Source organism: Paroedura picta, chromosome 9 (assembly GCF_049243985.1).
Source record: "Paroedura picta isolate Pp20150507F chromosome 9, Ppicta_v3.0, whole genome shotgun sequence".
In the NCBI taxonomy this organism is placed as follows: domain Eukaryota; kingdom Metazoa; phylum Chordata; class Lepidosauria; order Squamata; family Gekkonidae; genus Paroedura; species Paroedura picta.
The window spans coordinates 66,868,061-66,881,347 of record NC_135377.1 but is presented as its reverse complement, the minus strand read 5'-3'; the positions used below and the strand labels follow the sequence as shown (position 1 = coordinate 66,881,347).

Genomic DNA, 13,287 nt, shown 5'->3' with positions numbered 1-13,287 from the left:
CCGGGGGCGGGGCCGGGGAGGAGGGGCGGGCCGGGGGGAATTGCGGGGGGGGGGGCGTAGGCCGGCCATTGGTAGGGGCTGCCGAGGCACTGCACAACGGCCAGCCAATCGGGAGCCTCCTGGAAGAGGCCGCCCTTTCTCATACTTGGCTCTGCCCCATGTTCCTCCAGGCCATGAGGGTGGGTCGAAGCCTCTTCGCTCCCTACCGGTCCTTCAGGGGGCCTCAGTAGTACTGAGTATTGAGGGCAGGGGCACCTGGAGGAAGCCCTAATGGGGGGGGGGGCAGCCCTGCCTCAGATGTAGCACATCTGCCTGATTTGCATTTAGCTGGTCCTTCACACTTTGTCCTTTGAGAACCAGCTTGGTGTCCTAGAAAAGTGTGTTGGCCTCTGATATGGAGAACTGGGTTTGATCCCCTACTCTTCCTCCACAGGCAGGTAGCTGGGTGACCTAGGGCCAGTCCCAGTTCTCTCAGAGCTCTCTCAGCCCCACCTACCACACACAGGGTCGTTTGCGGGAGAGGAAGGGCAAGGGGTGCTCTGAGACTTCTTTGGGAAGTGAAAAACGGGGTACAGAACACTCAGCTCTTCTTCGGATTCCTCTTATCCATGCTTAGCCTTACTAAGAAGAAGATTTCACTACATATTCTCCATAACAGAGTCTGGGTTTTGTGCAAGGAAAGACACAATACTCCAAGGATTGGGAGAAGAGCGGGTGCTCAGGAGCCATGTGTTGAAGGGATCTCCTTTTTGCCATCTTCCCAGTTCCCCTTTTCTCCAATGTCAGGTCAGGATTAATAGCTGTAAAAGCTTGGCACTATTGGGTTTTTTTGTTTTGTTTGTTTTTGGGAAGTTACAAGGTATAGGAAGGGAAAAACCTTAGCACACCTCAGCTGTATTGGGCATTTTGAACCACAGAAATCAAAGCTCATGAATGTTCCTGAGAGTTTATCCTGGATATCCTGTCCCCTACCTGCAAGTCAGCCTGTAAAACTGGAGTCCAAATTGAAGCCAAACCATTTCAACTTCAGGAGATGCTGGTTTCACAGTCCCACATTTTGGCCCCTGGACACATGACAATAACGGACCTTCTTTTGAGGGACACTGTAGTGCAGCGGTTAAGAGCAGCAGACTCTAATCTGGCCAACTGGGTTTGATTCCCCACACCTCCTCCACAGGCAGCCAGATGAGTGACCTTGGGCCAAATTATCTTAGAGCTGTTCTCACATAGCAGTTCTTCCAGAGCTCTCTCAGCCCCATCTATCTCCCAGGTTGTCTGTGGTGGAGAGAGGAAGGGAAAGGCATTCATAAGTCACCTTGGGACTCCTTCAGGTAGTGAAAAGTGGGAAATTAAAAAAACAGCTCTTCTCCTCCTTCTTCATGATAGGGCTATTATTGCCAGACTGTGGTCATCCAGATTATAAAGGGCTTCCTGAAAGCGCTTCTACATTATTTCGGTATTAGCCTGTGCAAAGTCTCCAGAGATGTGGCTCCATTCTGCGCGAGGCAGTGTGCATGTCCTGCCACAGAGACCAGATTATTAAGCACCTGGGCTTATGGTTCTCACAACAGCCCTCTGAAGTAGCCTAAGAGGGGACCACTGTCCCAAGGTCACCCTATGGTTTTCATGGCTGAGCGGGGATTGGATCCCGAGTCCCCAGGGCTCTAGCCCAACACTCTGATCCTGACATCACTCTCACTCTAGCACACCCCCTATGTGTCTACGGATCCCTTTCCCCTCAACGTTACAAGACATAGCACGGCTGGATGAAAACTTGTAGACACCAGTTGAGGGCACTGCCAGCTTTATTTTACTGAAGCGTGTCACTAGATAGGGCTGTGTGACAGTCAGGGAGTCTCAGGCATATTTATCTGGCAAGCTGGGCCCAGGGGTTTCTTTTAACTATTATTATTATTATTATTATTATTATTATTATTATTATTATTATTATTATTATTATTAACTCCCCCTCTCTACATCCAGGCTGGGGGCAGTATACAACAGGTATTTGTGCAACAATGTTAAAACCAGAATATAAACACTGTCCTGATGACGTAGGGCAGGGGTAGTCAACCTGTGGTCCTCCAGATGTTCATGGTCTACAATTCCCATGAGCCCCTGCCAGCGATTGCTGGGAGGGGCTCATGGGAATTGTAGTCCATGAACATCTGGAGGACCACAGGTTGACTACCTCTGACATAGGGTATACTTCCTTATAGAGTAGAAGAAACTAGAATTCAAGAAACAACCTTTCTTCTATTAACCTATTTACAGACCTGTTCCTCCCCCCCCCTTTTGACAACAACAACATTAATAATGAAATTATTGGATTTTAGCATAATAATAGGCACCTTTTCCTATTAATCTTTGCAGCAAATTGAATGCAGTTTTCATGATGACAGGCAAACGATGGCCCTTGACTATTGTGATTTAGGCTTGTCGATAATCCAAGGAGATCTGACGTTCACACTCCCCATATAATGCACTTCAGATCCACTTCCAATGCCCTCTGCAACCGGATTTTGCTGTGTGAAACGGCAACTCCCGCTTGCAAACTGTCGCTTAAGTAGACTGAGAATGTATTATTTAGCATGTGTGAAAGTGCCACACATCAGGTCCCCCTAGGTCATGAACAGTGGTTCTAAATTCACTTACACTAGGAAAGAAGCTGAGCTAGCCCTTGTCCACAGCTGCCCACTGATGGTTTCCAGTAGATGTCTTGAACGCAAAAAGGTGCTTCACTTGCTGTCCCTGTTGTTCTTCCAGACCCAAGGAAATATTCCAGCACATTGGGCCTGTTTAATTCTACCTTCTTGGCCTGTCTTGCATGCTTAGCATTTTGGGAATGAAACTTCATTACACACCCTTCCTAATAAGCATTTATAATGGCAGGGGGGGGGGGGTTTCTTGGTGGGAAAGAGGAGGAAAATGTATGAAATAATTTCAATAGGCTGCAGTATATATTACTCATGTATTCAATCGCTTTTTTGAAATGTGTGAAATAGGGCAAAGTCGAAAAATGGAGGGAGATCTCTGAGAGAAAAACTGGACAAAATAGGATTAAATTTGCCAGCCGGGAGACGTAAAGCTGCTAATGTTACCCTACTGACATCGCTAGTGGAGGGTAAGTAATGGCTTTGAATGCTGCAGGGGGGAGTGGATTCCTTAGCAAAGATGTGGGTTTTTTTCTTTTTTCTTTTGGTCAGTTCAACAAAACAGGAGTACTGGGGGGAACAGCATTACAGTGTTTATGAGAGTGTTTAGACCAGGGGTAGTCACACTGCGGCCCTCCAGATGTCCATGGACTACAATTCCCAGGAGCCCCCTGCCAGCGAATGCTGGCAGGGGGCTCCTGGGAATTGTAGTCCATGGACATCTGGAGAGCCGCAGTTTGACTACCCCTGGTTTAGACCATTTTGACCTTCAGCTTTGGACTTTCGGCCAAAGTTGCATCGAGACTGTCAGCCCGGTCAGAAACTCATTCATGTCAAAACACTTGGAAGTGGACTCTGTTGAAACCCTGTTTGGACTGCAGTCCCTGCAGTGCATCTCCTTGCCCTGTGACGTGCATGAAACGAAGTTGGCCTGAAGTCTAAAACTTCACTTTAACTGGGTTGCCGGCTGAGCATTCCCTTGCATTTACAAAGTAGAACTGGGGACATTCATCGAGTAAGCGTAATTAATGGATTAATTTATTAATCACTGATTGACATGGTGGATTTTAATTGGATTTGAGTCAGAGGAGTCCCCTGTGAAAGGGGTACGGGTGCCATGTGCACAATCTCAGTCTAGCTCTTGATTCGGCTAAGGAGGTTATAGTTGTTGTATAAGCAGTCTGTGCCGTAGCCATGCTGTTTACTCAGGAGATGCTGCTTCTCTTCTGGATAATTGCAAATTTTATTGGAAAATGAATTGATTAATTAAGCTAAAGCAAGTGGTTTGAATGTGGTTCATAAACTGATGGAGCTTTTGGGCTTGAAAAAGTTAGTCATTTGGCTTTGTTTATTATTCTTTATTTATTTTCTATATGGTCCTCCCAGTGAGTGGCTCAGGGCTGTGTACAGCCGTTAGAACATATAAATAACACAATCAATTCAGTTAAAATGAGATTTAAATAAAATTCTAAAATCAGTCAGCCTGTTAAACAATTCAGGTGTCAGAGATTCTGGTCAAATTACTTTCAGTTCTTCTGGAGCTGGTCAAAATCAGGGGACATCTTCAATAGGCTGGGCCTTGAACCACAGGCCCAATAATCTAAAATGCCTGCTTTAGGATTATTTAAGCAATTTATTAGGATCCAGCCTGATCTCACTATGTTCTAATTAAATGACCGAATCTTTATAAACTCAACTGAACTTATCTATGACCTGGATGGATTTCATTGTAATTCCCGTTCCTCTGTTCAACTGTGTTGTAGACTGAAGATCCTGTTGATGTAATTGGGAATTAAATCCAGGTTACTTTCATATGTTCAGGCATAATTAGTTTGTGGTTTATCTGAAAATTCCATAGCTTACTAAGTCCTTGAGATCCACACTCTTCTATGTTCATTCCAGAGAATGGAATGGATCCATAGCAGTACAAAATGGCTCCCAAGCGTATGTATAAGTTTCCCCCTGAACATTAACTCCGTTTGGTGAAACAAGCCCAGGTTGGCTGGCTCCATGTGAATGAAAGGATGTTATCAGAGGTTAAAATTAGAACTTTTGTTATATTAGTCATCGTCCCCAGCAAGTCCTCAACAGGCCTTGTTACAAATGAAGAGACTGTAAACAAATTCAGATCCGGAGGGAGCGAGACACACACAGAGCTCTGCCCAACAGTGGAACATGGACACTTTGGGGGACAAAGAATGTATGGAGAGTGTTCTTTGTATCAGCTCACCTCTCGCATTCTGCATAAAATACAGGGTGACATGTTTGGCATGCAGGCACTGCTGGATGCTATGTACCTCTTCTCTGCCAGGTGCCCTGCAAAAACAGAGACTATGCCCTCAGCGATTTCCCCCATGAAGATAGATTCAAGCAGGTCACTGGGTTGGCCTGAATCAGTAGAACAAATTTTGATTCCTGGGACACCTCTCAGACCAACAAAACTTTATTAAAGATATGAGCTTTCATGTATAGGTATCAGAGGTTCCCACTGGACTCAAAAATAATCCTCCCCCCCAAGCTGATCCTCTTAATTTTTATGCACTGGAAGAGAAAAGGGAAATAGAATTCAGAAAGGAGGCTGAGGGATATATCTTGTGGCCATAGTGCGTTAACTATGCCACCATGTTAACAGGTACATTGCCATGGTGCGTTAACTATGCCACCATGTTAACAGGTAAACTGGCCAGGCACCTGTTTATCTAGGCGCAGGGGTAAACAAACTGCGGCCCTCCAGATGTCAATTCTGCACATATTGGATAATGCACTTTCAATGTACTTGAGAAGTAGATTTTTCTGTTTCGCACCGAAAAACCCAGCACTGAAAATGCATTATGTAACACAGGGGTAGTCAAACTGCGGTCCTCCAGATGTCCATGGACTACAATTCCCATAAGCCCCTGCCAATGCTGGCAGGGGCTCATGGGAATTGTAGTCCATGGAAATCTGGAGGGCCACAGTTTGACTACCCCTGATAGGGCATGTTTTTAACACGCCCTTCCCAGTGCCCCTCCCCCTCCTTCCTTGCTCATTGCTGAACAATGCCAGCGGCCGCTTCCCCCCCCCCAACCCAGTTAAAGTCTTTGCCTTTTGAAACCCACATACCAGCAAATCATTTAAGTTATTCTGGCATCTGCCTTTGAGAAATGCGTGGCCATTACTTCCGGAATGAGTTTGGGAATCCTTGACCTAAGCCATGCGTTAATGGAGGCCTGGGAGCTTCCCAGCTGGCCCCTGAAACTCCCCCTCCCCTTTGTTCTCAGGCATTACAGAATAGTCTCGGATACCATTTGCTGTTTCCACTGTAAGAGAAGGGGAGAGAACCAGCAGAGCCTTTTCCTACAGGGAATCGCTTGGGCAAGGGGGAGATCCTTCACTACCCTGGCCAGGTTTAAGAAGGCTTACCTGATTGCAGCTAAATGGGGGGTGGGGGGGGGTGTTTAAACATTTGCAATCCTTCTTCAGCATTTTTTGGGGGGGGGGGAGGTCCTTTTGCCCAGATTTTGATTCCTCTCTGTGAAGAGGCTAGTTAAATTTGTCTCAGGATCCTTAGGCCTGCAGTTTGTCTTTTGCTCAGGATCCGGAGAATCGTTTCCTTTTGCCTCGTGTCTCTTGAGAAGGAGGCGCGGAGCCACTAGAGGCTAAGGAGGGTGGGGTGGCTTAAAAAGAAAGTTTTCAGAACAGGAGTAAGATTCTGAAGGAAGTGTTAACAGAATAAGGGGTTTGCGTGTGTTTCTGATTTAAATATCCGGTGAAGGCTAATCCCGTTGAGATCCTCTGTACCATGTAGCAGGGCATAACAGGGCTTCTAGATCCATTTGCTAGCCTTATTTTGCAAAAGGATCTATTGGAAAAGGCAGGGAGGCACGATCCACTCATGCTTAGGAAGGCGCAAAGGAGGGTAGGCTAAGGGGCAGATAAATCCAGAGCAGTGGCTCAGCGCCCCCACCCCTTCCCCGGGAGAGTTAACGCGCCGTTGTTTGGGCTGCGGTCCCCGCGCGATACGGCCGTTTCCCAAGCGCTGTTATTGTTTACGATGCGCTCCATTTTATGGAAACCGGCTCGCCGGACTGAGGCTTTGAAGCTCTAATTGGCGCATGCGTCCTTCCGGACCTCGAGCTAATGGCAGGAAGCCCTGCAGTAAAAAGCCAACTGGTTCAGGAAATTAAAACCAAAGATTTGAAAATCAACACAACAGACAGACTCAGCGGAATGACCCTAAAATTCTTATGGTTAATCGTTTGCAAGGGGATGTGGGGGGGGGGAGGAGGGGGGGGGAGGCAAGGATGGAGAAGGATTTGCGATCGAGTTAATTTTTTAAAACACTTAAAAGAACTGTTTAGTGCAGTCCGTTTGGGAGAGCCACAGAAGGAGCGGGGGAATTAATAACCCACATCAGTCGCTAGGATATGCGAAAAGAAACCGAATTATAAGCGCATTTAGCACGCAGGCTCGTAGGGGTTTTTAATATATATATTTTAAAAGGTAATGTGTGCATAATTATTAGCGCGCATCAACTGGAAAGACAAATCCACTCTGTCGCTTCACCCAATAGAAACAAGGCAGAGGGTGGCCTTCAGAGGTCACAGAAGGCGCCTGTGCATTTCAGGGGTGGAAGCACGGAAGCGAATGAGGCAGCAGTTTCACCGCTGGGTTCATTTATGGCCGTTTCCCGCTCCCTTCAAAAAAAAGAAGATTTTTAGCCTGTTTCAATCAGACGTGTGTGAGTGAGTGCGTGCGTGTGTGTCTGGATGTAAACAATGCTCATGGCCTGAACCAGCAAATGAGAAACGGGAATTCAGAAATTCCCTCCCCTCTCTTTTGTGCCGAGGCCAGGAATGGATCCTTCAGGGGTAGTCAACCTGCGGTCCTCCAGGGGTGGTCAACCAGCGTTTTCTGGCAGGGGCTCATGGGAATTGTAGTCCATGGACATCTGGAGGACCACAGGTTGACTACCCCTGCACCGGCCTCTTAACTTAAGCCTGCACCTTTTCCTTCGACGCAATCTTCTCAGACTGCGAAACGTGTTTCACCCTCCCTCCCTCCCTTCCCCCCCCCCGCGGGTGCCATTCTACCGCCACTGAACTAAAATGGCCACGATTGGATCCGAGCACGTGTTGTGCTGGAGGCGTTTGCTACGCAGTGCGATCCTAAGCACCCTCGTGGGTCCAGAGGGCTTAGAAAGAAGAGGGCAACGCTGTTTAGGATTTCCCCTTGGGGGGGGGGGAACCTCCGTTTGGGTATTGATCAGGGTATTCCCTTCCTTCCTCCCCCAACCCCCCCCCCCCCCCCAATTGCAGGAGAAGCCGTTCATCTCGCCAGGGATTTTGGTTACGTCTGCGAGACAGAATTTCCTTCCAAAGCGGTAGCTGAATTTCTCAACCGACAACATTCCGATCCAAACGAGCAAGTCACAAGAAAAAACATGCTTCTAGCGACGAAGTAAGCCGTTTACCTTTGCGGAGTGGGACGCCGGGGGAGGGGGGGGTTAACAAAGGAGCGATTCGTTTCGTGGCGCGTTCCCTGGGCGTGTTGGGCTGTTTCCTTCGATTACGCGGCATTTCTCCGCGAGCCAGAGCAGCAGCCCCTCCCCTGGTGCCAGTCGCCCCCTCGGTCGCCCCGGGTTAGGCAGGAGGGGCTATATCTGGAGGCACTGGCGGAATGGAGTTTATGAGGAGGGTTTCTTTCCCACCGAAGGAAATCGATGGTGATAGGCGATTATTGGAAAGCAAAGAAAACACCCGTTTCAAAATCACAACCAGTGTTGTTTTTTTAAAATCACAACCAGTGTCGTTTTTTTAAATTTATCGCATGGCGCCTTCGTAGCAGAACCAGGAGACCCTGGGATTGTCAGGCAGCCAGGCGAGGGACAGTCAGCGGGTGGCGGGGGTGGGGGGTGGGCAGGGCCTTCTTAAGGCTATGCCAAGGCCAAACAGCTTTGGGTGAGTCCCAGCTCTCTGGTCAATCCAGCTCTGAGTGAGTCCCAGGAACGTCCCATTGCAGAGAGAAAGGACAGGGGTGACGACTGGGGGCGTGGTCACAATATCCAGTGGAACGGAGTCCCACCTACCCCTGGGGAAGGGATTTTCTTCCGGGAGACTGGGCTGTCTGCTGGTCTCCGTCCACTGGGCTGTCTGCTGGTCTCCATCCACTCTAATCTGCAGAGCAGGGCTGCCCGGCCCTGGGTCAGGTTATGAATATTCAAACAGGGCTCGACGTGCCCAACCTTGCCCGGCTCTGTGTATGGAGAGCGGGTGGTGGGGCAGCAGGGAAGAGCGCGCGTGCCCGAGAACAGACCCTCGACCAGGGGTGGCCAAGCTATGGCTTTCCAGATGTCCTTAGACATATGACCAGCTACTGTTTGACCACCCCTCCCTCGACTATTCCGAATGCAGTGCTGGCTTCTCTTGGCACCTGGGCGTAAAACCCGTGTGCTCCTTTGCCCGGTTGCCCCCCTGGGTGGACTGCCCGGGGGGGGGCACCCTCTGCCGCTCCAGCTCCACCTGGCCGCTCTCCCTCATGGGCCTTTATAACCGACTAAGAAGGGTGTAACATCCTTCCGAGACACCCTTGTAGGAGTCGCTTAATGGGCCAGTTTAAGGCAGAGATCCCAGGAGTCCGGGCCATTGACACAAACTTACTCGTCATTCCATGGTTGAGTTAAGGCTAGAAGCTAGAGTGGGGTGGGGGTGGGGGGCATGCCGGACGTGTTTTGTGGGAGAGAAATGAAAGGCTGCCTTAGAGGGGCGAGCGCTGGGGCTGCCCCTGCTCTTTTTGGCTTGGTTTCCTCCACATGGCTTTGAAGCTGGATGCAGGGAGGTGGCTGGGTTGGACTGAAGCAGCAGAGCCAAGTTCGAGTCCCTGTGGCACCTTGAAGACCAAGCAAGTTTTATTTAAGCTTCAGTGGGCAGGCACACGTCTTCAGATACAATGAAATAGGAGTTACCATAATATAACACCCATCCCCCATATGGGTTTAATTCCCTCCGTGCTGGGGATTATATTATTGTGTTTTGGGGGTTTATAGGTAATACTTCAGAAGAAGAGCCTCTTGTGGCGCAGAGTGGTAAGGCAGCAGATATGCAGTCTGAAGCTCTGCCCATGAGGCTGGGAGTTCAATCCCAGCAGCTGGCTCAGGGTTGACTCAGCCTTCCATCCTTCCGAGGTTGGTAAAATGAGTAAACAGTAATGACTGGGGAAGGCACTGGCAAACCACCCCGTATTGAGTCTGCCATGAAAACACTGGAGGGCATCACCCCAAGGGTCAGACATGACCCGGTGCTTGCACAGGGGATACTTTTACCTTTATCTTTTAGGTAACCCTCCACGAATCAGTTTGCAGAGAGCTGTGGGATATAAATTCAAAAATAAATACAATAAATCCATACATACCTATAGGCAGAGGGTGAACCATAAATTGGCATACAGCAATGTTAAGATGGTTAATATATCCTTTCCACGGACCTTTCCATCATTATCCTGTATGCCAATGTGCTCCTCACCCTCTGCCTGTATGTATGGACGGGTATCTCCCATTTCATTGTATCTGACGAAGTGTGTGCACCCACCAAAGCATGTACCTTGAAGAATTTGTACAGCTGGCTTTTCAGGACCCAAGGAAATCCCAAAGCAGCTTACAAACACCTTTTCCCTCCTCTCCCCACCATAGCCACCCTGGGGGATAGGTGAGGCAGAGAGAGCTCTAAGAGAACTGTCACTGCCCCAAGGTCACCCAGCAGGTCTCATGTGTCTCAGAGTAGCTTACAGTCACCTACCCATCCTCTCCCCGCAACAGACACCCTGTGAGGTAGATGAGGCTGGGAGAGTTCTGAGAGAACTGTGAATGGCCCAATGTCTCCCAACTGGCTGCACGTGGAAGGAGGAATGGGAACTCCAACCAGGCTCTCCAGATTAGAGGCCGCTGCACTTAGCTAGGACACCACTGCTAGGTTGGTCCTCAAGGTGCAGGGCATTGCATGCAGGCCCGTCCGGGAAGCTGGAGGAGCCGGGGGTGTGTCTCTGCAGGCGGGGAGACGTGGGATCCTGGCCTGGGCGGTGACTCATTTATCCCTTTCTGTCTCCCTCCCTGCCTGCCTGCTTGCCTGCCTGCCTATCTCCGTGCTCCGTTTGCGCTGCAGGCAGATCTGCAAGGAGTTCACCGACCTGCTGGCTCAGGACCGCTCGCCGCTGGGCAACTCGCGTCCCACCCCCATCCTGGAGCCGGGCATCCAGAGCTGCCTGACCCACTTCAACCTCATCTCGCACGGCTTCGGCAGCCCGGCGGTGTGCGCCGCCGTCACGGCCCTGCAGAACTATCTCACCGAGGCGCTCAAGGCCATGGACAAAATGTACCTCAGCAGCAACCCCAACAGCCACACGGACAACAGCACCAAAGGCGGCGACAAAGAGGAGAAGCACCGGAAATGAGGGGCACCCCGTCGCTCCCGGACGCCTCGCCCCGGGCTGCAGCCGGCCTCAGTGGCCCAGCGAGGGGCTGGCCGGACCTGTCCCCCCTTCCAGGACTGGAGCCCCTCCCTCTGCCTGACAGCGCCTCCTCCACTCCCGCTCCCCTCCGGCGCTTCCCCAGTTCGCTCCCAGTTGCTGCCCAGTCTGGAGGAGCCTGGGGGAACGGACAAGGCGCCTTGGAATCCGCCCCCTCCCCTCCCCCACACCAGGTGGATTCTTTAAGGGGGTGTGAACTCCCGTGTCTCCCCCCCCACGCCCCACAATTTTCAAAACAAAGCTCCCCCCACACTAAAAAAAACCCCAAGAGAAACGAAATAGGAACTTTTTTTTGCTGGGTCCTACATGAGAAAGAGAGAACTCCAGAGCGAGCATTGTGGAATCAAGGGATCCAGACAGCTGCGCAGGACTTGAATCGCCGCCTACCCCCCACCCCTTTCTACGAACTTTCGTTTTAAGATTGTAGCCATATTTAAAAACAAACAAACAAACAAAAAAAGACAAGGAAAGCAAAAGAGGCAAAAAACAAAACGAAAAAGATGATGGTGATGTTGATGATGACGATGATGACGGTGACATTTTATCAGTATTGTGAATAAACTTGAACGCAAACCACGCCCAGTTCCATGTCGTATCTTCAGCGGTAGACAGTCCCCTCTCCCCCCCTCCGGCCCAAGGTCAAGCCAACCCCCTTCGAACTCTCTGGCTGGGACTCCCATTTCACGGTCCTTCTCTAAGGGAACCGGTGTTCATGTATGTATATATTTTATTTATGTGTAATTTAATGGGAATTGTAAATATGGTGAGTCTGTTGGAAGCTTTTTTTTTATTTATCTGGTGAACTCGTTTGCCTCTTGTTTAGTGTTTTTTTTTTTTTTAAAGAAAACTCTTTCCCCTTCTTAGTTCTCTCACTGTGGATTCATGGTTACTTATTTAGAGATGGGGGGCAGGCTTTTTGGAGGGAGGGGGTGGTATGTTTCTGGCGTTCACACAATTGCCCTGTTGTAGCATGTTCTTTTCTTTTTCTTTTTCTTTTAAAGAGAGATAACAAAGCAGCAAAACAAACAAACAAACAAAGACAAAACCAATAAACGAACCTGGATTTTAAAGAAATGTCACTAGTATGGCCTTTAGTTTCTTACCAGTATATGAATGATAACAACAGAAATTTTCCCTGAAAGAGTCTTGAAGGTTATTCCCCTCTTAGCTGTTGTGGCTAAAAGAAAAAAAAAATGGGGCGAAAAAACTTGCAAAGAAAAAACAATAAAAGTTTCCCACCAATGTCTTTTTATTTGGAAGTCTCCTAATCAGAGCAATAAATTGACATGGTCTATCAAATGAAAAAAGATTAGGGTCACCCCCCTCCCCCTCCTCCCTGCCTTTTCGTTTTGAGTTGTCTTTGGGTTGAAAGAACTTCCCTACATCTTGGAGCACCTGGTAGCTTCAACTTCCACGGGCCATATTGGAAGCTGTTCTTGTTGTATTGTATTGAGTTGTGCTGGCAGTAGTTTCCAGGCCTGTCAATGTATCATAGTCTTTTGTTTCCCAGATAAATAAATATTTGATACGCTTTATGTCGATTTTTTTTTTATTCAGTGGCTGTCTTTACCCAGGCGTATTTTTGTTCTTGGCAGTATTTTTTATTCAGTATGGTTACAGTAATTGAGTTTAACTCTCCCTTGACGATTGCTCTTTGCAATAAGCAGCTGAACCCACGGTTTCCCTCAAGTATAATAAAAACTTACTTTCAAGTTGGAGTTCAGAGCAGGGTAGCATTTAGATATTCCACCGAGTCCGTATTCAGACAAATTACACAATAAAACACAATGTACTCTTTTGGATTAAAAAAAAAATTGTACTGTTAAAGAAATGGCAGACTTTTCTTTAACAGAAAGGTCATTTTATTTTTTAACCCCCCAAAATAAAAATAAGGTTTATTTTGTTTAGTGGATCTTTTAGGCTTCTGTTCCTGCTTTATGATCATGTACAAGTAGCCCTGATCGGAGGTCAAGTGTCCCACTATTCACTTGCATTGCTTTTTAAATCCAGGCTAAAGGAAAGGGGAGGAGGGCATTAGGCTCATAGCTGATGCCATGTGCTAGACAGAAATGCTCACGGAGAAGGCACGACTTTGGAGTAACTAGCTTGGTGCATAAAAGCATGCGCACCCCCG

The 13,287-nt window shown here is 48.6% G+C and overlaps 1 protein-coding gene across 6 annotated transcripts in view; it reads left to right on the top strand.

Annotated features, from left to right (window-relative positions):
* The window catches only part of TFAP2A (transcription factor AP-2 alpha), a 29,151-nt gene extending 16,463 nt beyond the window's left edge, over positions 1–12,688 (top strand). For all 6 annotated transcript variants that reach the window (XM_077353174.1, XM_077353176.1, XM_077353178.1 and 3 more), the window contains 3 exons: positions 3,006–3,124; positions 7,952–8,093; positions 10,790–12,688. In XM_077353174.1, coding sequence (XP_077209289.1) covers positions 3,006–3,124; positions 7,952–8,093; positions 10,790–11,078 — 550 coding nt within the window. In that variant the 3' untranslated portion in view covers positions 11,079–12,688. The remainder of the gene's footprint in view (positions 1–3,005; positions 3,125–7,951; positions 8,094–10,789) is intronic.
* The last annotated feature ends 599 nt before the right edge of the window (positions 12,689–13,287 follow it).